The sequence below is a fragment of the Lynx canadensis genome, chromosome A2 (assembly GCF_007474595.2).
Source record: "Lynx canadensis isolate LIC74 chromosome A2, mLynCan4.pri.v2, whole genome shotgun sequence".
Lineage (NCBI taxonomy): Eukaryota > Metazoa > Chordata > Mammalia > Carnivora > Felidae > Lynx > Lynx canadensis.
In genome coordinates this window covers 100,491,990-100,518,815 of record NC_044304.2, presented here as the reverse complement: position 1 = coordinate 100,518,815, position 26,826 = coordinate 100,491,990, and the positions used below count along the sequence as shown (strand labels likewise).

Below are 26,826 nucleotides of genomic sequence, written 5' to 3'. Positions count from 1 at the left end.
ATCTAGAGATGGTATTTAAAGTCTTAAGTAAGAGTGGATGGGAGGGGCACCTGGGTGGCTCAGTCAGTTAAGGTTCAGCTCTTGGTTTCAGCTCAGATCATGATCTCAAGGTTCATGAGTTCAAGCCCCACATCTGGCCCCACGTTGTCAGTGCAGTCTGCTTGGGATTCTCCCTCTCCCTTTCTCTCTGCCCCTCCTCTGCTCATGCTCTCTTTCTCTCTCTTTCAAAATAAATAAACTTGAAAAAAAAAAGGAGTGGATGAGGACATGTAGGGAGTGAATGTAGAGAGAGAAGAGATCTAAGGACAAGGCCTAGGCTCTCCAGAACTTGACAGTTTGTATGATGAAGAGGACGCAACAAAGGAGACTGTGGATTAGTAGCCAGAGTAGTAGCCAGAGAATTAAGAGAAAGTGGTTACCGGAAGAAGTGTTTCAAGGAGGGAGTGGTCATCTAGTTTCAGTGCTGCTTATTGTCTGCAAGGTGAAGATTGGTCATTGGGTTTGACAACATGGAAGTCATTGGTGACCTTGACAAAAGTCACGTGTATGCGCACACACAATACACACACACACAGAGTGTGAGAAAATCTTAACAAGTGATGAATTGAGGTGAAGGGAATGTGGGAAATATTTGTATTATTATTGCATTTTTTCTGTATGTTTAGAATTACTTTAAAATAAAAAGCATGAAAAAGAGACACTGGCGAGAAATAAAGACAGAGCACATCAGCAATACTTTTGAAAATGAGGTCATAGAGAAGGAGTAATAGAGTGATATGTGTGATTAAGGAAGTGTTTTTTTTTTTGTAAGATAGGAGAGATTCCGTGTATATATTATGTATGTATGTATGTATGTATGTATGTATGTGTACTGTATGCTAATGGAAAAGATCTAGTGAACAGGGCAGTATTCACGATGCCAAAGAGAAAGGAGTTGCTAGAGGCATGCCTATGGTTTTTTGAATTAGAAGGTGCTTCTACTCGTTTCTTTTCCATCCAACACAAGAATCTATCCTACAATATTCTAAAGGGCATCTGGCCATTCACACTCTGCTTGGATGTTCCAGGGAGTAAAAGCTTTGCACCTCTCTCATATGTTTCCCAATGGGCTGGTAGCAAATTCAAGAAGCTTCGCTACTTTTTATATTTTTTTAAATTTAAATTTATTTTTATTTTTTATTTTAGAGAGAGAGAGAGAGCACGCACCCAGGGAGAGGGACAGAGGGAGAGGGAGAGAGAATCTGAAGCAGGCGCCACACTCAGTGTGGAGCCCAGTGCAGGTCTCCATTCCATGACTCTGGGATTGTGACCTGAACTGAAATCAAGAGTCAGCCGTTCAACAGGCTGAGCCACTCAGGTGCCCAGCTCTGGGACTTTTTAAATGTTTATTTATTTATTTTGAGAGAGAGTGTGTGTGCACATGCATGCACGCATGTGAGCGGCAGAGGGGCAGAGAGAGAGGGAGGGAAAGAATTTCAAGCAGTCTCCACACTTACTGTGGAGTCCACATGGGGCTCAATCTCAGGAACTGTGAGATCATGACCTGAGCCAAAACCAAGAGTTGGACACAACCAAATGAGCCATCCAGGTGCCCCCAAACTATGTCACTTTTTAAAATGAAAATAATGCAAACTGTGTCAAATCTAAATACCTCATAATCATGCAAAGTTGTGAAAGTCTCCCACTTTTCCCTTCAGTCCTACCGTACAGATTACCACTGTTTGTGGTTTGATGGGTAGCTTCCGTAGCTTTGACTACATGTGTAAACACACATATAGCACAACAGCCTTTAAAATCATTTTATATGTAGTTTTCCCAACTTGCTCCCCACCCTCAGTTAATAGAGCATGGATGGCCCTGCAAATCAAAACATAAAGACCAAACTTTTTAACAGCTATGTAGCACTCCATTACACAAATGTAACATAATTTATTTATATATTTCCCTTCCTTATATAATGCTGCAGAGAACATTCTTGTATTTTCTCATACTTGTGCTAGTATTTCCATTTCATTGTATGTTGAAAGGCTTATTCTATAGCTATAATTGGTAGGCTTTCCTTCTTTATGTTGAACTGAAATCTGTCTGCCTGTGACTTTGTCTGTTTCTGCCGCTTTGTTGATGTGGTTTCCTACTTCACTGTGATCATGAGTCTAGGCTTATAAAAATCTGTGAATACACTTTCATTATATGTATATTTGTCTCTTACTGTTAAACTTTAACTCATATGTTTTCTTGCTTTATCCTTGAAGGAAGTATGACGCAGTTGAAACCGGAGTTAACTTTGTTAAATAGAGTTTTTGAAAGGTAGGCTTTTATAGGGGACTGTGGTTTTATGGACCTTTTCACGTTGCTTCAATTCTGTTTCTTGACCTGAGAGATGCCAACCACAACTGTGTGTTCTGTGGTACGGCATGGCCAACTGTCAGCTTCTCAGTAAGCAGCTTATGAAGACAGTTTAGAGGAGTTTTGCCAGGAAAAATCAAAAGCGAAGTTTCCATAGATGAGTTAGTTCTGCCTTTTTGAAAGTGGAGTCTGAATCATTGGGAATAGTTCCTATCATGCGAAGCTGGAAGTAATGAGAAAGGAAAAGAGGGCATATAAATGAATGAGATTGACAACTGCCTACAGGAAGTAGGTGTTATTGTACTTTTTCTTCCAGCTTTTTAACATTAATGTAATTTTCTTTATTTTATTCAAAAAATATTCTTGGATACCTTTATCATTTCCACTTTTTAGAAAAGATTTTTGTATTTATTTTGAGACAGACAGAGAGAGAGAGAGAGATCACACAAGCATGAGCAGGGGAGGGACAGAGAGAGGGAGAGGGAGAGAATCCCAAGCAGGCTCCGCACTGACAATGCATGGCCCAATGTGGGGCTTGAACTCACAAACTATGAGATTATGACCTGAGCCAACATCAAGAGTCAGACCTCAATCGGCTGAGCCTCCTGGGTGCCCCTATCATTTCCATTTTCTAAAAAACAAATTTATTCTTTTCAGCTATTGTTTTCATTTTTTTACTGTGGTAAGAACACTTAACATGATATTTACCCACTTAACACATTTTTAAGTGTACAGGAGAGCACTGTTAACTATAAGCACTATGTTATACAGCACATCTCTAGAACCTACTCATCTTGCAAAACTGAGACATTATATCCATTGAACAACATCTCATTTCCTCCTCCTAGCCCCTGGTAACTACCATCCTACTCTGCTTCTATGACTTGACTGTTTTAGTTACCTCGGATTAGTGCAGTCATGCAGGATTTGTCCTTCTGTGACTGGCTTATTTCACTTAGCACTCCTATGTTCACTGTAGCACTATTCACAATAGCCAAGATAGGAAAACAACCTAAATGCCCACCAAAGCATGAATGGATTAAGAAAATGTGGCATGTATACACAGTAGAATATTATTCAGCCTCCCCAAAAGAAGGAAATTCTGCTATATGCGACAACATGAATCAACCCGGAGAACCTTATGGTAAATGAAATAAGCCTACCTTCACTTAAAGAATTCATAGGTCTAGGGGCGCCTGGGTGGCTCAGTCGGTTAAGTGTCTGATTTCAGCTCAGGTCATGATCTCATGGTTTGTGGGTTTGAGCCCTACATCAGGCTCTGCTGACAGCTCAGAGCCTGCAGCCTGTTTCAGATTCTGTCCCCGGCTCTCTCTGCCCCTCCCCTGCTTGTGCTCTGTCTGTCTATAAAATAAACATTAATAAATTAAAAAAAATCATGGGTCTATAAATATTACTTCTTTAATCCCCATAGCATATCCAGAGACACATAGAAGAGCTACTATTGTGAATCCTCTGGTGAAAGACACGCTGTGAGAGGACAATTAGGTATTGGTCTTTTTGTGCTTTTAATTCCTGGTAGAGGAAATCAGTCTACAGAATGCCACTGTCTCTCAGGAGCTATAATCTTTTTGACAGGTAATAAAACTAGGAGGACAGGGACGCCCGTGTGGCTCAGTCAGTTGAGCGTCCAGCTCTTGACCTCGGCTCAGGTAATGATTTCATGGTTCGTGAGATAGAGCCCCCACATCAGGCTCTGCACTGACAGTGAGGAGCCTGCTTGGGATCTTCTCTCCATCTCTCTCTGCCCCTCCTCTGCTCTCTCTCTCTCAAAATAAATAAATAAACATTAATTAAAAAAAAAAACTAGGAGGACAGTACAGAGGCATAGGTCCTATAATTCACATCTCAAATACATGTGTCAACACCGCCTCCAGAATTTCTACATGGGGAGAGCAGCTATCTGAGTTCCAGGATGGCCGGGGCCTGATCCGCAAGAGTGTTGGCATAGTGGGTGGATTGGGTGTCATTGGTGCAGCCAAAGGAGACCATGGGATAAAGTGTTGGAGCAATTCACCTTTTGGCCTGTTTTTTGGTGCACCACACATTGGTGCATTAACATTGGTGTCACATTGGTGACATTAACAGTTGTCACCAAACCTACTGACAGGAAATACATTGGGCCTAAGGAGAGACCTGGCTGAATGTCACATGGATATCTTCTTTTTTTTTTTTTTAATTTTTTTTTAACGTTTATTTTATTTTTGAGACAGAGAGAGACAGAGCATGAACAGGGGAGGGGCAGAGAGAGAGGGAGACACAGAATCTGAAACAGGCTCCAGGCTCTGAGCTGTCAGCACAGAGCCCGATGCGGGGCTTGAACCCACGGACTGTGAGATCATGACCTGAGCCGAAGTCGGACACTTAACCGACCAAGCCACCCAGGCGCCCCCAATATCTTCTTTTTGATATAATTAAACATGTCACATAGAGCCTAAATCAGTTTCCCTTTCCCCAGAGTCATATGGTGATGAAATAAAGTAAACATCATCTTTACCAGCCTTCACACCTAAAAGTGTGACAGTCAAGACACATTCATTGTGACCTTCTGCTTATGTATAAAGCTGCCTACTGTACTTTTCTGTTCATGTTAAGCATGTAACGGACTCTCACCATGCATTTCCTCTTGGTGTTTCTAAAGTTGGTGAATACTGAGGCTAGTTAACTCTAATTAGACTCTTCCCTTTGGCTACATGCCCAAGGATGCATGGCTTATATAGTTTGGTATATTTGGAATTTTAAGGTTTATACCTCATGAGTATTATTTTGCTTTCTTATTCCTTTTTCTTTATGGCCCCTATCCCAGGGGATTTCAATAAGGGGGTAACATTGACTTTAGGAGGAGGTAGTTATCTGTTCATGTGAGATGGAAGGGTACTGGGGTGGTCTGGGACCAACCACTGGTTCAAAAACATTAATTGAACATTTATGGGGCACCTGGGTGACTCAGTCGGTTAAGCATCCGACTTCAGCTCAGGTCATGATCTCACAGTTTGTGAGTTCATGCCCCACGTCAGGCTCTGTGCTGACAGCTCAGAGCCTGGAGCCTGCTTTGCATTCTGTGTCTCCCTCTCTCTCTGCCCCTCACTCACTTGTGCTCTGTCTCTCTCTCTCTGTCCCTCAAAAATAAATAAATGTAAAAAATTTTTTAAATCATTAATTTAACATTTTCTATGCACCAGGCACTGGGCTAGATGCTAGGGATGAATCAATGCCCAGTGTGTAATAGATGGCCAGAACTTGGTGGGGAACTAGAACTAGATCTTTTTTTTTTTTTTTTTAAATATGAAATGTATTGTCAAATTGGTTTCCATACAGCACCCAGTGCTCATCCCAACTAGAACTAGATCTTTATGAGTTAAGGTTAAGATGAGAGGAAGACTTTAGAGGAATAAACTGGTAAAACACGCAGGGCCAGTCTGTAAAGGGACGTTAGGGCCAAGCTAAAGAGCTTCGGCTGGAGCCTATCAGTCAGTGATTCCCAAAGGGGCTCCCCACCAGCTCTATCAGCCTCACCTAGGAACCTGTTAAAAATGCAGATTCTTGGGGCACCTGGGTAGACCAGTCGGTTAAGCATCTGACTCTTGATTTTGGCTCAGGTCATGATTTCACGGTTCATGGGACCACGCCCCACATCAGGCTCTGTACTGACAGCACAGAACCTGCTTGGGATTCTGTCTCTCCCTCTCTCTCTGCCCCTCCCCCACTCATGCACACACTCTCTCTCTTTCACTCTGTCTCTCTCAAGATACACAAATATTAAAAAAAAAAAAAAATGCAAGTTCTTGGGGTGCCTGGGTGGCTCAGTTAAACATCGGACTTCGGCTCAGATCATGACCTCATGGTTTGTGAGTTCAAGCCTGGCATTGGGCTCTCTGATGTCAGTGCAGAGTCCAATTAGGATCCTCTGTCTCCCTGTCTATCTGCCCCTCCCCTGTTTGTGTGCGTGCACACGTTCTCCCTCTTTCTCTCAAAAAATAAATAAACACTTAAAAAATCCAAGGTCTTGGGCCCCACCTAGGCATAATGAATCAGTAACTTTTAGTGTGGAGGCCAGTAATCTTTGTTTTCACAACTCTACAGATATTTTTGATGTGTACCAAAGTTGAAGAGCCATTGCTCTGATGATAGAAAACCCTGGAAGGGTTTGTTTATTTTAAAAACTCAGTTTTATGGTGATATAACTAACATACCATACACGTCACCTGTTTAAATTAAACAAGTCAGTGAAGTTTCGTATTTTCACAGATTTGTGCAACTATCAACACAACCTAAGTTTAGGACATTGCCATCATCCCCAAAAGAAACCCTCTGTCCCATAATAGTCACTCCCCTTTCCCTTCCCACTCAACCTCTCGTCCCTGGCAACCACTAATCTACTTTTTGTCTCCATGGATTCGACAATTCTGGACATTTCTTATAAACAGACTCACACAGTGTGTAGTCTTTTGTGGCTAGTTTCTTTCACTTAGCATCATGTCTTCAAGGGTCATCCATATTGATGGGGATTAAGGAGGGCACTTGCCCTGATAAGCACTGGGTATTGTAAGGGTTGAATCAGTAAACTGTGCACCTGAAACTGATACTACACTGTAGGTTAACTAACTGGAAGTTAAATAAAAACTTAGGAAAAAAAAAGGTTATTCATGTTGTACTAGAACTTTCTTTATGCGGCCAAATAATATTCCACTGTAGAGATGTACCATATTTGGTTGTCCATTTGTCCATTGATGAACACTGGGTTATTTCCACTTTTTGGCTGTCATAAATAATGTTGTTATGAACCCCTATGTGTAAGCTTTGTGTAGACACATGATTTTATTTGTCTTGGGTGTAAACCTTGTCCTTTTTAAGGACAGGAGTGACCTGGCCAGCTGAATGTTTTAGTATGTGACAGCTTGGGACAGGGCTTCTCATTCCTCTGCCTCCACGCCATTCCCACATCCAGAACACTCCATCCTCAGCTGTACTCATTGTTACCTTTTTAGATGGTGGTGTGGGGGTAAGAGGTGGGCTGTGCCATTGGAAATATCCTCTCCCTTGCATGCTAGCATCTCTCTCTCTGGCCCCACAACTGAGAATGTTTAGTATAGATGTACATGAGCTGAAGTAAAGGCATGCATTAAACTATTGTAACAATTTAACCCATGGGTGAGGTGAATCTGAACCAGGGCAGATTGAAATTTTTTTTTATGTTTATTTATCGTTAGAGAGAGAGAGAGAGAGAGAGCGCGAGGGGGCGATGGGGCAGAGAGAGAGGGAGACACAGAATCCAAAGCAAGCTCCAGGCTCCAGGCTGTCAGCACAGAACCTGACACAGGGCTCAAACTCACAAGCCCCAAGATCATGATCTGAGTCAAAGTCGGACTCTCAACCCACTGAGCCACCCATGTGCCCTGAACCAAGGCAGGTTTAAAAGGGATGGATTTATTCATTCTGAACCATTATCCTTAGTAGCTCATAATCTTCTTCTACCAGTCTCCAACTATCTTGCAAAAGTGATGTGCTATATTGAACAACCTTCCCTTTGGTGTGTGAAATATTATTTTTCAACATTGCTTCCTCTCCTGAAGGGAGAAAGGCTACTGAAAAGCACAGCTTCTCAAACTTTTCCACAAAGCCCAGAGCCACCCTAAGCGCTGCTCACGGCCTCCTCATTTTAATATTAGAATTGTCACTTTGTGACACTTGAAATACAAACGATTTCTGAGACAAATTATTTTTTGGTAATTTAATGCAAAATGCCATGTGTTGTGGTCTGATCTGCTACAAGTGGGAGAAATGAGAACGTCGGTGTCTCTGTTAGTTTCCTCTGGCTGTTGTAGCAAATTATCACATTTGTGGCTTAATACAACACCAGCTTACTCTTTTGCAGCTCTGGAGCCTAGAAGTCTAAAATGAAACTTAACGGGGCAAAAACCAAATGTTGACAGGGAGTCTCGCCGATAATCTATTTCTTTGCTCTTCCAGTGTCTAGAGCCACACTCCTGCATTCATTCCTTGGCTCATGGCCCCTTTGTCTGTCTTCAAAGTCAGTGATATGCATCTTTTCTGACTCTGCTTTGCACTATCACATGATCTTCTCTTCTGTCAAGTCTCCCTTTGCCTCCCTCTTATAAGGGTATTTATTTATTTATTTATTTATTTTTAAATGTTCATTTATTTATTTTGAGAGAGAGAGAGAGAGAGAGAGGCAAGGGGAGGGGCAGACAGAAAGGGAAAGAGAGAGAATCCCAAGCAGGCTCCATGCTGTCAGCGCAGAGCCCCACACAGGGCTCCAGCTCCTGAACTGCGAGATCGTGACCTGAGCCTAAATCAAGAGTTGGATGCTTAACCCACTGAGCCACCCAGGCGCCCCTGTAAGGATATTTATGACTGCATTGAAGACCCACCTCTATAATCCAGGATAATCTCTTGAGGAAGAGATCAAAATCTCTCTTCAGATCCTTAATCACATCTGCCAAAACTTTTTTTTCTATATAACACTCACAGGTTCTGGGCATTAGGACCTGCGTTTCTTTGGGGCCATTATTCAGCCTGCCCTCCTATTAAATCAGCGGAAAAGAGGCTTTGCCCTTTTCAGTACTTCTGGATGCATTCTTGTCTGCTAAGCAACTGAGCCATGGAAAAGAGAAGTAGAATTGAAAAGCATACAACATTTCATGGCATCTCTTTGCTCAGCAGACTTAGACCCTTATACCATTGTGCTAGGAGGCCCCGCAGCAGGAGGCCCCCTGTCCCGCTGCTGTGGCAGCAGCTGTGGCCATACAGATCAGTACCTCCTGCCGTCCCCACACCCTGGCCGCACTGCTAAAGTGGTCAGCACACAGCTCCACACTCCAGGCCAGATGACGTGCTTGTAAGTGCCCCCTTCAGCACCCACATCGTGAAGTCTCTGCCAGCACTTCCACACATCTTTTTGTTATCTCTTTTCCCTATTGATCCCAAAAGCTTATCATGGAATTTGCCTTATATTAACCAGAGAGGCACCTCGTTACCTGTGTGTGTGTGTGTGTGTGTCTGTGTGTGTGTGTGTGTGTGTTGGGAGTGGAGGATTTGTGAACATAAAAACAGAATTTAGGGTGTATGGTGTCAAGACAACTTCTACCAACAAGGTGGCAGGCCTCCACATCCACTCCATCTAGCTCAGTTTGATATGCAGGGCCCTGAAATGCGTACTTCAGAAGGTAGAAAGACAAAGAAGATGAAGAATCTACTTTGGGAATTTAAGTAGGACAGAAAGATGTGCATGCCCAAACCCGTTAGACATGTGCCACAGGAGAGGTGTGGCATGCTGTGGGGTATTACTCATGGCTGGGGCGAGAGTGGGTCAGGGAAAACTCCTTGGATATGTTTGGTGGGCCAGGACTGGCCCACAGATGGAACGAGGGTATTTAGAGAGGACACAGAAGCTCAGGACACGAAGAGAACCCCAAGCCTGGAGTCAAAGAGGGAAAGGCGGAAAACAAAGCAGGCTTGGCCGAGTAGAATTTCTGTATTTGATGGATTTGGTTCTGATATGGCTAGCAGGTGGAAAGTTCTGGAAAGCAGATATAAAGTTAGTCCCAGAGCAGAGAGACTGGGGTGAGACTGGGGATTAGAAAAGTGGAGATTATCCTCGTAGGGTCACTACTAATGCCAGGCACGTGGATAATATTGCAAAACAAAAGTAAGGACCATGGCAGACATCTACCTTGAGGGCACAGAGAGCACCAAAAGAGATACTGGAGAAGTAAAACGCAAATTGTCAACGGCAGGAGGGAAACCGGGAGCCTGGACTATGCAGGTAGCCAGCAAGGGGAGCATTCCAGAGTCTCCTGTCTCTAGCAGAGGCAACTGCCATAAAGCTGACCTTGTCTCCTTGTATGTGTCATTTATGCAGTAAGTGTAGCCAAATGCCATGCAAGATTTTCATGAAATTTGGCAGGTTTTACAGAAGGCTACTTAGGCAGACAAAGTTAATGTGTACAATTGAGTTGATCCGGCAAAGCCCCTTGAAGCCATGAAGGTCTTTGCACTATGACTTATCAATGTATTCAATTCTGACATTTATGCTAAGAACAATTTTATTATTGGAAAATAGGACCAAATTCTGCAGTCAGATAGAAAATCATAACCGGGAGCACATATGTCCACAAAGCAATCAAACAGTCCAGTTTGGTGGCTTGACTGTTGAGATCATTTGTGAATATTCATGTGCTAATTGTTCAACTCTATTAACATCTGCTGGCAGATATAAACAGAAAAATGGAAGCAGGGACTAAAAGTTTAAGAGAAAGGATTGGAGGGAAATATGCCCAAATTGAGCACATTTGGCTATGAGTGTTGTGAGCTGAGCAAGGCCAATTTGGACATTTAAATTTGTCAGAATCTTTTTGATGACTCTCAGTAGCCCCTGAAGATTGGTAGGAGTTACTTGCTTCCTCCTAGACAACACTATCGGATTGTGTGTTTTATTTTTTTTTTTTATTTATTTTTTTTTTCAACGTTTATTTATTTTTGGGACAGAGAGAGACAGAGCATGAACGGGGGAGGGGCAGAGAGAGAGGGAGACACAGAATAGGAAACAGGCTCCAGGCTCTGAGCCATCAGCCCAGAGCCTGACGCGGGGCTCGAACTCACGGACCGCGAGATCGTGACCTGGCTGAAGTCGGACGCTTAACCGACTGCGCCACCCAGGCGCCCCCGGATTGTGTGTTTTAATGAAAGCAAGTTTCAGATAGAATTCTACCCAATGTTCTGCTACTTATTAATAAGGAGGCACAAAAACATGCACCGAAGCCTGGTCCAATTTCCAATTTTCTGGTTTTCTTTAAAGCACTTTGACAAGCACTTTGCATAAAATGATTTCTCTAAGATAAATACAACCATATTCTCATGATTGGACCACTTAACCTTTTAAATCAGTGAAGGGACTCTTCATTATGGGATGAGTGTTGAAGGCACCTGTTTTGAATGAGTTCTAGAATTAGGGTGCCCTACCAAAGCGTTTGGCTGATTCTTTTACCCCATTCGTGCAAGGAGTAAGGTATCTGCACAAAATTCCTAGCTATGACAGGTCTTGAATACCTCTTATTTCCCCAAGGATAAATTGTTTCCGTTATCCCTCTGGAGCAAATTCAGAGAGTGAGCGTTAAAGCACCTGTCTTTAAAGTATGGCCCACTGATTATGGTATTTCAAATGTTACCTTAGCACCCCTAGAGTATAAACTAAATTGCATATACACGTATTTGCATGAATAGGGAAAAAGCCAATGGGGTAGGCTGGATAATGGCCCCTAAAGACGTTCATGTCCTAATCCTGAGGGTCTGTGAATATTACCTTCTATGGCAGAAGAAACTTTGCACACATGATTAAGTTGAGCATTTTGAGGTGGGGACGTGATCCTGGATTGTCTGGGTGGGCCCTCAGTCTGATCATGAGTGTCCTTATAAGAGGGGGGCAGAAGCAGAAGAGAGTACAGAAGAGGTGATGTGACGGTGGACACAGGGATGGAGTGGAGGAAGATGAAGGAAGGGACCACAAGCCAAAGAATACAGGTGACCACTAGAACTTTTTGGTCAAGGAAACAGATGCTCTCCTCAGAGCCTCCAGGGGAAACCAATCCTGCCGATACCTTGACTTCATTCCAGTGAAACTGACTTTGTGCTTCTGATTTCCAGAACAGTAAGAGAACAAATTTATGTTGTTTTCAGCCACTAAATTTGTGGTGATTCATTACAGCAACAATAGGAAATGAATATAGCCATCAATATTAACGTCAGCAACATTTTGGTCCAACTCATGGAAGTTTCCACTGGAGCTGTTTTGAAAACCCTTGCTGTACATGGCTGACACTTCTTAGATTATTAAAAAAAAGACCCTGAATTGCGGGCCATGGAGAGGAGGGGAGGAACAGATGGTGCAGGTTTTAAACCATTTTTAGGAACAGATTCACAATCAGTCCCTGAATCTATAAAAAGCAAACCATTTCTCTGCCTCTCATGGGACACAATGGGACTCAATCACCATTTGAATGAAAATCAAGTATAATGAAGCCATGTTGTTCCATTTAGGCCCATTAGGACGATATTCTGGCCAGGTACCAGGTGAGCCTGGGCTATGCTCCAGCAGAAGGCTCGCCTGATCACAAATAATGTAACCACTGATTGTATTCCCAACCAAGTGGGCTGCTTTGCGGGACAAGCATTAGGCTGTCTTAGCCGGTGTTAGGGAATGTTAACATATCAAGATGGGATACTAAGTTAAAGGAGTTCAATTCCACAAAGATAAGGATTTGAAGAAGCTGGAGGCTCTTGATTTTCAGGCTGGAGATGGAGAAACTGCTTAGCTTCTAGTCTGTGCCGAAACAGAACTGAGCGAAGAAAATCAGAGCCTTTGGGAGAACCACCTTTGGAGAGATTTACTGTTCAAAGAAAGCATTGCTGTGAAATCAAATACAATCCAAGGTGATGGGGAAGAATTGCAAAGCCTCAGTTTTAGCACTTATATACTTGTCCCCAGGTTATTATAGCGATTAAATAAGAATATGTCTAGCTCTCTGATTACCTGGCTCAGTCCTTCGCATGTAGACACACAAATCATTGGCAGTTGCTAGTTGTAACAGAAGAATGTTATGCTTGGAATTTAGGTGGAAGGAGAGAGGTGCCAAAATGCCAGACCATTAGGTTGTTCTAGAGGGTCCCTGGATAAGCTCCTTCTTCTTTTTTTTTTATTTTTAATGTCTATTTATTCTTGAGAGAGACAGAGCACGACTGGGAGAGGGGCAGGGCGAGAGAGGGACACAGAATCCGAAGCAGGCTCCAGGCTCTGAGTTGTCAGCACAGAGCCTGACATGGGGCTCAAACCCATGAACTGTTAGCTCATGACCTGAGCCAAAGTCAGATGTTTAACCGACTGAACCACCCAGGCGCCCCTAGATAAGCTCCTTCTGTCTACATGTACAATTATATGTACTCTGTAGGCCACCAGGGAAATACTATCTTCCATCTAAAGTGAACTAGCCATTTCCTTAAAGCCTAAGAAAATAATCCCTTTCAATACAGAATGGTTCCTGGATTTGAGGCCAAATACTTAGATGACTATTCAGGCAGGTTACCATGTCTTGCTAACTCTGCCATTTACCCACTAAGTCAACATCTTAATCTAATACTGCTTTCTTACTTCAAGCTGCTTTTCATTCAAAGGCCTGCTTGACTGAGCTTGTACTCCCTACCTTCAAAATTTATCAATATTTACTACATTCCCCTACATAACACAGTAAAATTATAAACATCAAAAAATTATCATTGCTACACTATTTCCTTTATAGACCCTATTCATTTTGCCAATTGTTCTATTAATTCTTTTTACTTTTTAAAAGACTCTTCTTATTGTTTAGTAAAAGAGTATTTATAATCTTATTACTTACCTTTTAAGTGTACAGTTTTACAAGTTCCAGCAAATGCATAAGAGGCCTCTAATGAGGAGGGTTTCCTGACCCTTTCCAAGTAGTAAGGACATTTCCAAAGATCTGGGACCCATTCCTACAAGTTTTATTCTATTTCCTTCCTCCAGCTCCCATGGATCATCTATGCCCTAAAGGTGACAGCGTTTGCTGTACTTCCCCCAGAAGCTTAAGACTTTTGTCCCACAAGAGGCTTTGTGCTTTTCACGGGGGTTACCTGCTTCCTTCCCCTGGGCCTGCACCACTAGGGAAGCTTTGGGACTCGCCCTGTCCCCAGTCTCTCTCATGAGCACTGGTGAGGTCCCCGAAGAGTTCATGAGACAGTGGGTATAAATTCCCCTGCGTCTGGAGCTCTCAGAGGTCCTGTCTTCTTACATTAGCCCACACTCAGCCATTGGTTAAGAATTTTCACTAAGTTCTTACCAGCTTGTATGACACCTGGTGTCTCCAGCAGCTAAGTAACTACCTGTGTCCTGTCTCTCCTTTAGAGGATCCTTTGTTTCCTTAGATTTTGAGCTAGGTGGTTGTGCTGCAACCACAGGTCTATGATGCTCTGAGAAAAAGTTGTGCTTTCATAGATTAGTTAGCATTTTTTTTACTGTGGATTTAAAAATGAAAGCAGCCTTTTCTAGTTTCTAGAAATTTCCCTAAAAGGAAGCCAGAAGTTCATTTTATAGTTTTTGATCATCCGTGAGTTTGATTTTTTTTTCTTACTGCACCTTAAATATCTGAACAATGAAAATCTAAGGCTGAGATACGGTGGTTGAGAAACTGGGTTTGAAATTTGGATTTAATGACACCTTCAGATAGACAGGTTCTTTCCTGTAGTTGCATCTGATCCAGGCTGATATAATTGTGTATCATTTTCCTGAGACTTGTAAGGAAAAACACAGATGACTGGAGAGCATTCACCTCTGCCAAATTAAGAGGTCTTCTTGCTGCTAGCCAGATAGTACAGTCTGAAAGTTATAGGAAGATTTCAAGTATTTTGAAGGCAAACTGATAATTAAAAGGGGGAAAAAAAAGGGCCTCTTTATAGGGAAACCCAGCTGCCTGGAATAGCTACAGTGTTAACAATTACATATAAAATATCTATAATGTGAAGTAATGCAAAATAAATTCCTGACCACGGAACTGATCCTGACGTGATTAGAGGCTACTTTGAGGTTTTTCCCTCAGGGCTTGGCAGTGAGGCCACAGTAGCTTTTAAGTTTGCTAGGAAATTGTGTAATTTCTTAAAGGAAGCTAGTTAGTCATAAACATCTATTGGACATCTATATTAGCTGTCATAGGATCCAAAAAGTTGTAAAAGACATAATTATTCTGAATAATTGTCAGAAAGGTGTCAAGTTCTTTCTGGACCCGCTTCATCTACTGCAATTCCCAGTGATAATTTGCTATCATATCCCAGTCCTAGATGCTGCGTTTTCCGCGCTCTTCTGTCCTTCAGGGCTGGGACAAAGCCGACTATAGATCTTCTAGTGTTTTCTCATGAGCCTTCAATCCCCTTCCACCTGGCTAGGAAACCTCCTGACCACCCCCTCCCCCCCAACTCAGGTCGCAGCGGTCTCGAGCATCTTCCTGACACCCTCAAGCTACCTTTCAACCAGTTACCTGGTCGAATAAAGATGTCTTCCTTCACGCCCACAAAAAAATATGAGAAAACTAATCTATGCCAAAGTATCCCTTACCGACACACCTGTCTTAAGATGATACACTTCATATAACTTTTGGTTCTTATTTTCTTTTTAATTAGAACAGAGAATGGCAGAATCTCAGGCAGGCATCTTCCCACCACCCTGCCTATGACTCTGTGAGCTGGCCACCCAGTCTGTATGTAGACAGACCCTTCTACCCTTCATATTCAAGATGAGGCTGCACATCCACTCTTAGAGCACGTTTTTCAGCAAGTGTAATGAGGTTGGTCTGTGTTCCACATATTCCTGTCTATTCCTCTTCATACCTGTGTTAGCTGTGCAGTCTTTGGAAACAGAACAGATTTTTCTCCTCTCCTTTCTCCTGCTTGAATATCCAGCTTGGAATCTGAATGCGGATTTACTGTCTCAGGCTTATTTAAGTGGCACCAATCCCTATCCAAGGTTCTGAGGCTCTCAATGCCACCATATTTCCTGGGTGAGAAAAGACTATTCTCTCTTGAATGTGAACGGAGTATAGAAGACCAGCGATCTCTGCCTGTCTCCTATCACCACTGAAGCAACCAACAGAACGAACAGAGGCACCACTCCTTCTTCTGGGGTGGGTGTCCTCAGGCCTGAGACATCCACGCACAATACTGCACAAGCCTTTACTGTGGGCCCACTCTACCATAGCACTGTGCTTGGCTCAACAGTTACCAAGATGAAAAAGACCTTCAGCAAATGAGTTCTCTGCAATCTGACCTTTGTAAGGAACTTGGTCTAAGTCCTCTGGAGATGAATTGAGGAGGCAAAACTGTAACCCCACACCTGCCTTGCATTTAGAAATACATGGCAGAGATGAAAAGGACCTAGAAGTTTAGCCAAGTCTTGGGTCCAACAAAAGTTGCGCATTTCAAAAGGAGTCTCCAATTATATTCATCTTATTTTGTACCCTCTATATAAGATTTGTTTTAATGAAAAGGTTCCCTTTTAGGTATATGTACAAGTATGCAAAGATATATAAGAGCGTATTTATTGAAGTGTTATTTGTAACTGGGAAATATTGGAAACAACCGTATCCATCACTAGGATAATGAATAAATTTTAGTCGAGTTATTTAATGGCGTACTGTAACAGCAGAGAAAATTAACAAACTAGAACTATGTATAGGTACACAGACAAATTTCCAACAGATAATTCTGATATTTAAAATAAAAATTGGAGGGGCTCCTGGGTGGCTCAGTTGAGCATCCAACTTCAGCTCAAGTCATGACCTAGTGGTTCATGAGTTCAAGCTCCACATTGGGCTCTGTGCTGACAGCTCAGAGCCTGGAGCCTGCTTCGGATTCTGTGACTCCCACTGTCTCTGCCCCTCCCCCGCTCACACTGTGTGTGTGTGTGTGTGTGTGTGTGTGTGTGTCTCTCTCTCTCTCAAAAAATAAATAAACGTTAAAAAAATTTTTTTTAAGAAAAACTGGATGTGGGGTGCCTGAGTGGCTCAGTCGGTTAAGCATCCCATTCTTGGTTCTGGCTCAGGTCATGATCTCATGGTTTGTGTATGTGAGCCCCATGTAGGGCTCTGCACTGACAGTGTGGAGCCTACTTGGGATTCTCTCTCTCTGCTCCTTCCCCAAGTACACACACTCTCTCTCAAAATAAATAACCAAGCTTTAAAAAGTTTTAGAATACAATTGAATGCATAAATATATCACTTATTTGAAGTTTAAAATGTTAAATATTATCCATTGTCTTAGAACATACATATGTAGTTAAAGCATAAAAACATGGATATGAGTGATGCATGTCAGTTTCAGAAAAGATTTCCCCTCTTGTTGAGAGCATGGGATTGGGTACATCAGGGTATATCAGTGGTATCTGCACCATTTCATCTTTTAATATGGTGGTATATAGGTGAGTGTTTGCCTTCTTCAGTATAAATTTTATGTCTGAAATATTTCATTATTAATACTTTTTGAAAGAAAGGGTTCTGTTGATTTTAAAAAGCTTGAAAGCCAATGAGCTAGGAAGGGGGGCTGAGGAATGCCAATACTCAAAGTTACAATGGTCTCCAAGCAAGCTATCTGGCCTTCTGGAGCAGTGGCTCTCAAGTCCTAGAAGGCCATGGCAAAATGCATATTTTACTCCTACCCCTATCCTTGATTCTCATTTCATAGTCTGAGGTTTTCATTAAGAATCCCAGCAGTTCTAGTAGGTGTAGTCAGTATACCTTTGAGAAAGATATTCAAGGTAAGCAAGTGAAATCCCCGGAGCTCCTGACCAGGAGAATCCACAAAGCTTTGCCACAGACTCATTGCTAATAATGATTCAGAGTTAAGCAGCATCAGAACTATGAGTGTATACTGAACAGGGGTTATTCTGTTTCATGCTCGACATCATGAAAGCCCTTTAAATCTGTGTGCTTTAGGGAGCAGGGGGCAGGGGACAGGAGATAATGTTAAGGTACAGGAGGGGGCAGTTAAAGTCCTTGAAATGAATACATTTTTATTTTCTGAATTAAGGAGGTACTAAATTTAGATAAATAGATTCATGGTAAAAAATTATCAGGGCTGGAACTAACAGTATATGGTAATTATATAAACAGCTCTTTGACATTCATTGGGTAGAGATGCTGTTATATTCTCATTTCCTCCATTATTAAGATAATAAATGCTTTTAGCCTATCAAAAATATAGAAAAATATAGAGAAGTTTATAAAAATCACCATTAATATCACAACTGAAATAACAGCTGCTTGTTATGTGTGAACTGATTGATATAATGTTCATAGTTTGAAATTGGCCAAGGTGGGAGTAATTACAACACAGAAATAGGCAAATGCTATAAATCAGCTCCTTCACTTCTACCCCAGATTCAGAAGTTAAATTTTTCCTAGCAAAGAATCGAGCCCATCTGACATACATAGTCCCCTCCAAATTTGTTTTGTTTTTTTTTTAAATGCTTATTTATTTATTTTTGAGAGGGGAGAGGGAGGGACAGAGAGCAGAGCAAAGAAGACAGAGAATCCCAAGCAGGCTCTGCACTGTCAGTGCAGAGCCCGATGCACTGGGCTCAAACTCACTAAGGAGATCATGACTTGAGCCGAAATCAAGAGCCAGACACTTAACTGACTGAGCCACCCAGGCACCCCTCCCCTGCAATTTAGATAATGTTATAAGGCTGTTCTGAAACTGCAAGTGTATATATGACCCAAGGAATTTTCTGAGTTATCTTGGGAAATTAATGGGATGACCCCTTCTTTATATTGTGTGTAGGGGGAGCAAGGACCTCAAGGTTTTCCAGGGCCAAAAGGCATGACAGGCCATGGCCTCCCTGGCCAGAAGGTAAGCATTTCAGGGCCTTAGAGAAATGCTTAGGTTTAGGATCTCAACAGCTTAACATAAACTTTAGAAGAACACTTCTACTGGTCATTCATCCTGACAGCTCTCAGAGGAAACAATCCATTTGAAAGCAGTTCCTTATGCATTTCCTTTCCTAACTATAAACATGCTTACTTCATAAAATCTCATTTTTTCATCCTTAAAAGCCAGCTGATAAAGGAACAAATCCTTACAACATACCGCATAGAAAACACTGGATAACCCTGGTTAGAATGTTATAATAGTTGAACTTCCCGAAGGTAGCCAGCCGATCTGATAGTAACTCAAGATCTCCTCACCTTGAGACTCCCGGCTCATCATGAATTAGATTATGGTACCTGGGGGGTGGGGGGGTGGGGATATAAATATAATGCTTGCCATTTTTTTCCGGTAGTATATTTGTATCAACAAGCCCCACAGGTCCTTAAGAGATGCCGCTTGCAAATGAACCAAATTTTAGAGTTTGGCTTTAATATTTATGTTCTATACTTATTTTTTCACTGTATTACAAAGGGAGAGCATGGAGAACGGGGCGCTATGGGAAAGAAAGGCGATAAAGGTGAAATTGGGGAGCCCGGATCTCCAGGGAAACAGGCAAGAAGTGATTTTTAAAGTCTTAGTGTAATTTTATACATTAGCTTGTTCCAACCTACACTGACTGTTACTCTTCTTCCACTAAGTAGGGGTTACAAGGACCAAAGGGAGACGCAGGACTTACTGTGAGTATCCATCCTAGAGGGTAATTGAGGGTTTACATTTGCAAAATTATTACATTCATGTTTTAGCTTCAGAAGCATGAATTCTTTGGACGCAGAGCTCCAGTTGCTTTTTAAATGATATCACTGCTACAAGCCCAGTGTTGACTGGGCATGAGGTAACTGATCTGAGCATGAGGGAGAAATAACACCAGGCAACCCTTACCCAGCCTCGTGGGGATATGCTGCTACTTCCCTCTGACCCCTGCTAGACAAGGGGTAACAAGGAGGTGAGCTGTTTCAAAGAAGCCACCCGACCAGGTAACTTTTAATCTACGTGATCCTTCACGTTCCGGAATGGGAGTTCTGTTTCCTTGACTGGCTCCTTTAGGAAGTACTCCGAGAACAGCCATCACAAAATGGGGACTACTTTAAGGTACGGATTCACTTATTCCAGAGAACTTGTGAGTCCACGACAAACTTTTCCTTATTCTCCCCGCATCATTGCAAATAAAAAGCTGACTCATTAACGTCCCACGGGGTGGGAAAGTTTTAGAAATTCTGTGGCAAAGTCTTTTTCTTCCTTTCTCATTGGAAGGCACTACATCTCCTAGAGTGGAGAAACAACAAGAACCTTCTCTCTTTTTTTTTTTTTTCCTCTTTTTGATTGTTCAGTGGGTCATGGTCTGAGGACAGTGACCCTATTTGCTGTGCTAAGTGAATCCAGGTGTAGGGGGGTGGGAGTTTAGGTGGTGATGGTAAGACATGAGAGCTGGGCATATGACAAAAAGAACACATACTTTCTTTATGGCCTGTTTGCCTTTTCCTCTTTGCTCTTCCTCACCACAAGTCAGACACCCCCAGATGCCTATGGGCATGAACAGCTGTGTGCACATCAATGCCTCCCCCAGAGTAGCAGGGAGAATGTATGTCAAATCCCCAGAGGAACATTCCCCATTGGTTTATACCCTCCCTCCTATCCCAACATGGGGAGAGGGCCTGACTTCCTTCATCCATTCATTTGTTCTCTCATTTCACCGACATTTATTGGGCATGTATTCTGAGTCAGGCTCTGACGTAGGTGCCAGGGGAATTGTCGAGAATAAAAGATTCTGTCTCTGAACTCAAGGAGCTCACAGCCCATTAGAAAGAAAGACAAGCAAACAATGTTCACCTGCAGTTTGATAAATGCTATGATAGGAGTAGATATGTGGATCCTGAGCAGACGAAATGATGTATAGTGATGCTTGGGGCCAAGTTAGGCTTTTATCTCCTGAGCAGAAATTTTTTTTAATTTTATTTTTAATTTTTTAAAATTTACATCCAAATTAGTTAGCATATAGTGCAACAATGATTTCAGGAGTACATTCCTTAGTGCCCCTTACCCATTTAGCCCATCCCCCCCCACAACCCCTCCCGTAACCCTCAGTTTGTTCTCCATATTTATGAGTCTCTTCTGTTTTGTCCCCCTCCCTGTTTTTATATGATTTTTCTTTCCCTTCCCTTATGTTCATCTGTTTTGTCTCTTAAAGTCCTCATATGAGTGAAGTCATAGGATACTTGTCTTTCTCTGACTAATTTCACTTAGCATAATACCCTCCAGTTCCATCCACATAGCTGCAAATGGATGGAACTGGAGATTTCATTCTTTTTGATTGCCGAGTATTACTCCATTGTATATATATGCCACATCTTCTTTATCCATTCATCCATCGATGGACATTTGGGCTCTTTCCATACTTTGGCTGTTATTGATAGTGCTGCTGTAAACATGGGGGGCATGTGTCCCTTCGAAACAGCACACCTGTATCCCATGGATAAGTGCCTAGTAGTGCAATTGCTGGGTCATCGGGTAGTTCTAAAATTAGTTTTTTGAGGAACTTCCATACTGTTCTCCAGAGTGGCTGCACCAGCTTGCATTCCCATTGAGCAGAAGATTTTTAACCAAGAGGCAGAGATCTTAGAAATGGGGGTGTCATTCTGCTGATTTGGCTTTCTAGATTCTAGAAAAGGGCCTAGCAGGGAAGGATGAATGAAGGAAGAGAGAATTTTCATTAAGTGCGAATCTAGTATGTGACCGGTACTGTGTAGGCTCCTTCACATCAGTACCACCCTTACTGGGTAAGATGCCTGGGGGCTCCTTAGAGGGCCCACTCTGGACCTTTAGTACTTCTTCAGCTGTACCCTTTCCTGGGTGAGGAGTCCTCAGGGCCATCAAGAGTGAACACCCTGAGCTCATGCCCCCCCCCCCATCTTACACTCTGGACACACAGGATCCCAGAATTGCCTGCCTAAATGGCCCATTTGGAAAGCTGACAGCACTGACCTGTATGCATGGGTCCACCCAAAAGGTGGGCAAGGGGAAAGTGTTTTCAGGGAATTTGGACAGAGCTCAGAATTGAGGACTGTGTTCACTACATGAATGCTGGCCCAGGTCCCATGCAGTGCAGAACTGGTGGGGAGAGGGTGCAATGAGAAGGGGATAGACTGTAGGCCACAACCCTCTCTTGCCCAAGACTCCATGTTAATCCATACGATAGCCCCGTGAGGTACTGTTATCTATACTTCAATGAAAGACATGCTAAGTCAGATAGAAAGTTTGAGCCATATGCCTGAAGTCACCTTGCTAACAAGTAGCAGAACCCTTGTAGCCAGAGATGGCTTGTCTGGTACCAAATCTAGTCTGCTCCCCCACAAATGCTGCTCTTAGAAGGCCTCTTTCTTCTTCCCACCCACGCTCTCTCCCTGACCAAATATATCCCCAAACAGCTGTCAGTTGTAGATTCATCCAGATTAGCAAACTACTCTTTTAAGAGGCAAATACCAATGGCAGAGTTCGATGTTTTAATACTTCATGCCAAAAATTGCTTCAGAAAGACTATTTCTCTACCTGTCCCTTACATGTTCGCGTTTCTCAGTGTCTGCCCTCAGTCTTCTCTCTCCTGGTCTTTAAACTCTCAGGAAGGGATAGCCATGAAAGGAAGGCGGGGGATGGGGGGGTTGTAGTTTGAAAAGGCTAATGTAATATCATAGTAAAGTTGGATGGAGGGTGAAAAAATATTGTCTTTAGATTATAAACATGGAAAAGAATATGTTTAACAAATGGGGGTATGGGGATACACTAGTTTAAAAAAGACTGAAAGGCTCTGCTCCATGAAATCTCATCTGCCATCAACAGTCAGCTGTACACTGGCTTTTCTTAAATCCGCCTCCAGTTTGAACTGCTCTCTTGAGCACCAGACCTTACATCTCACTGCCTACTGGACATCTCCAGCCACATGTCCCCTCGATGCATCAGACCCAGCCAGGCCCAAGCTGAGCCCGGTGATCTTCATTAGCTCCCAGCCTGCCTAGTCCATTCTTCCCTACCTCTGAGAGTGTGCCATCACCATTTGTTTCCTTTGAGACTCCTTTTCCTCACCCTTTCTTCCAATTACTCACCAACCCCCTTCATTTTCCCTCTGAAAGGTCCCTCCAGGCCAGCCTCTCCTACCCATCCACTGCCACTGCTGCTTTCTGGTGTCACTTTTTCCCCTGAACTATTTAGGAACCTCAACCCCCTCCACTGGCTGCCATGATCACCTTTTTAAAGTAAAATGTGATCAGATCTCTTCTCTGCCTAGGGACCATGTGTCTTCTAGCTGCCCAGGATAAAATTCACACCCTTCAACATGACACACAGACCTTCTAGAGTTCATCTGTCTTCCACATTTCCTGTCATCCTTTCTGCCATGTACCCTGAGTCCTAAGTTTACTCAAGTACTGTAATGCACTGTGCTTTGTGTACTTTGCCCCCTGCCTGGAATGTTCCTCCCCCACCTCCTCCTCCCCCAACCCCTCTACCCTGCCACCATTTCCTACCCCAACCTGCTCACAATCTACCTCCCTGGACCACAACCCCACCCTCATGCTCCCACCCCTGGAAATCCCAGCAGACCAACGTGGTTCTTTGGCTCCAACCCAATAGCATAGCACTTACAAAAGTACTTATTTGTCTACTTCTAATAAGAAGTACTATAAATCTTTTGATGGATATAAATTTGATGGCTTCATCATTGACAAAAATAGCCAAAGTAGTCATTGGGCAATTTGAGTAGAAAAAAATAAAACAATTTTAGTCACGTAAAAGCAAAGAATAGGAGGAAAAGATTGATATATGTGAATACTTAAAGCATTTTAGACCCAGTTATGACATAAAAGCACAATGAAAAGCATTAGAATGCAACTTTGATATATAAATTATTCTTATAAATCAGTGAAAGAGAAACATTTTAATAGAAAATAATGGACAAAAAACATACAAAGAATTTGCACACGAGGATACAACTTGGAAACATGCTTATGAAATAAAATTTAGCCTCACTGAGAATTGCATAAGTATAGTTTAAAATACTGCAAATTCTTGTTCTATCAAATGGCAAAGATTATGTAATAGTAATAACCAGTATTTTGTGTCTAAAATAAAACAGTTTTTCTTATAGACTGCTGTTAGCGGTGTCTGTTACAACTTTTCTGAATGTCACTTTGACAGGATGAATCAAGAACCTTAAATGGTCGTGCATCTGACTTCAGTAATCAATTTTTAAAAATTTTTTTAAATGTTTATTCATTTTTGAGAGACAGACAGAGTGGGAGCAGGGAAGGGGCAGAGAGAGAGGGAGACACAGAATCTGAAGCAGGCTTCAGGCTCTGAGCTGTCAGCACAGAGCCTGGCGCGGGGCTCAAACCCACAGACTGTGAGATCATGGCCTAAGCTGAAGTCGGATGCTTAACTGACTGAGCCACCCAGGTGCCCCTCAAGTTTTTCAGAATACTTAATAATATGGGAAATTAATTATGCAATAATGTTAAGTGAAAAACTATAATCATAAACTAGGTGTCAAGTATTTTCTCCACTTGTAAAAAATTGAACATAAATACATATATTTCCCCTTTCCAAATACATAATATAAATATATAAATATAGACATTTGCCTTTTCTAGACATGTCCTGGTTTCAGATTTATTAAATGCCTCTCTAAATGTGCTAAAATATGACAAGCCCCCACCCCCCCTCGAAAGAGATATCAGTGATGCTGATGACTTCCTCATTTTATATAATTTTATAATATTGTATCTGGGAGTTCTTTTTAAATAGCCACTGGAATTATTGGCTTTTACTCAATTTAAATTGAAAATACAATTAAATTAAAGTGCCCTGAATATTTTCCATACGTGTTTCTGTTAAGTCACATCACCAACGATGTCATCTTTACCCCAATTCTGTCAGTATAGATTTTTTTCTTCAAAACTTTACTTTTGCAACTGTTAAATTTTTATCTTCTTAGATCAGGTTCATGCCTCCTTCCTGTTGAGATTTTCTGGGCTTCTATTAAGTTAATCATTCCTGTCACCTTCCTGTCTTCGGCAAATATAGAATTCTGCCTTCTGTCGCGTCATCCCAGTTATTCGTAAACGTGCTGCTCAGGGCAGAGCATTGGCAGCTTTATTTCTACTACCCACCTCATCCCAGGCTCTTCTGCTGGGGCTGATGGCTGCAGGACCAGGGGCATTCAGGAACATGGCGACACTTCATGGAAGTGCCAAAGTCAAAGTATTGGGAAGCTGGGAAGGAGACTTGCAAAACTGGACAGCGGTAGAGAAAAGAAAGAGGGAATACAGTGTAGAATGAATTCTCTTTTGGCCCCAGTACTTGTCTTGGTTGCTCAGCACATGTGGGTTAAATTGTGTAACTGATTGCACGCATTGCCCGCACCTTGTAAGCGGTACCTTATGGCGCTAGACCCTATCCTAGGAGTTCAGTGTGCACAGCCTCATTCGATCTCCATCACGGCCCTGAGACACAGATACTGTTAGATCGTCTATGTCCAAGGTCACACAGCTGATAAATGCTAAGCCACAATCTGAACTGCAAAAATCTGAGCTATGACATTTCACAATGCAAACGCATTTCAGTTGTGATATATTGTGGCCAACTTTTAACCCCTGTGCTATTTATTTCCTTTGGTGAAAGAATAAAAGGAAACAGACCAATGCTAACTGTAGTAAGACATAGCTTTTAGGACTATAGGAAGAAATATTATGGTCATATAATTAATACATTTTCCTTTTGTCCTCCAGAAAGAAGAAATTATCAAAATTATTTTTGAGATATGTGGTAAGATTTGACTGTCAAGAAGAGAATCATCACTTTAAAGTACCAACCCTACTATGTTCTGTGTTGGTCAAGATAAATGTGGTCACCCGGAGATGTGGATGATACAGCTCATGGGAACGTTTGAAGCTCTTTTGAAAAGTCAATGAGAAATGGCAAGAAGCAGTGAGAGAGGCTATAGGAATCCTGATTTAAAAAAAGAAATCATCTTCCCAGGGTGGTTCAGAAGAGTGAAGATACTGGCCCTGGAGTCTGTGGGCAGCCAGGCCTTTTGTGAGCACAGAGCTCATTTGTAATCAGTGACATTTACCTGAGCTTGGGAAGGAAAAAACAACAAAAGAAATACAACCACAGGGGCCTAACTGGTATTTGAATCCAGCCTGGCTGGTGATTATATTGTCTGTGTTTTTCCTGAAGCAAGAAGTCTCTCTGAGTGGAGTTTTAAGCACTATTTCTAGAGCGCATTTCATTTCAGAGGCAGGCCGACAGAGTCAGGAGGTCATCTTGCTTCAGAGCTCCATCTAAATGCTTCTATGGCTAAATATGATTGACTTAAAATAGAATTAGCAGAAAGAGGAAGAAAAGAGATTAGCCAAACGGCAAGAGATTAATAGACTAATGAAGATAAGAGAAACTTGTGTGTTTCAAACAGACAGAGGCAGAAACGTCTTTGTTTTTCCTTACAGAGAACCCCTGAACTGGCTTGTCCCCCAAAAGACCTCTGGGCTTTAAGAACCCACTTGGGACTCGTATGGTGACAGGCCAATTTAGACGTGGCTTCTGAGTTTTAGAAGCCCTGTAAATATAACACCAAGTTTCCTCATGATTTTTTGTGGTAGGGTTGTTGGGCAACCTGAGGATATGAATAAACCAATGGAGCCCTGATAGTTCTTATTTCCTGGTGACTCTAACGATTGCTTTGAATGGTAAACCCTAAATAGAAGGTGTTTATTGACCAGCATTCTGAGATCATTCTCCTTAAAAGGTTTCATAGTATGGATGCACTGTTGGCCTCACTGAGCCAGCTTAGTGGTCACTGTGAGTGACTCGAGACATAAACTTGAGTAGCTGGGGACAGCTATTCTTGTGAACAGTTACAGGTCCTAATCCCTCCCCCACGATTAAACATTTTCAATCCATCACTTTACCCAC

At 42.2% G+C, this 26,826-nt stretch overlaps 1 protein-coding gene across 1 annotated transcript in view; it reads left to right on the top strand.

The window, feature by feature from the left end:
- The window catches only part of COL28A1 (collagen type XXVIII alpha 1 chain), a 181,856-nt gene that overhangs the window by 135,223 nt on the left and 19,807 nt on the right, over window positions 1-26,826 (top strand). The window contains exons 28-31 of the mRNA XM_030308009.1: window positions 18,721-18,789; window positions 19,339-19,419; window positions 19,509-19,544; window positions 25,641-25,677. Coding sequence (XP_030163869.1) covers window positions 18,721-18,789; window positions 19,339-19,419; window positions 19,509-19,544; window positions 25,641-25,677 — 223 coding nt within the window. The remainder of the gene's footprint in view (window positions 1-18,720; window positions 18,790-19,338; window positions 19,420-19,508; window positions 19,545-25,640; window positions 25,678-26,826) is intronic.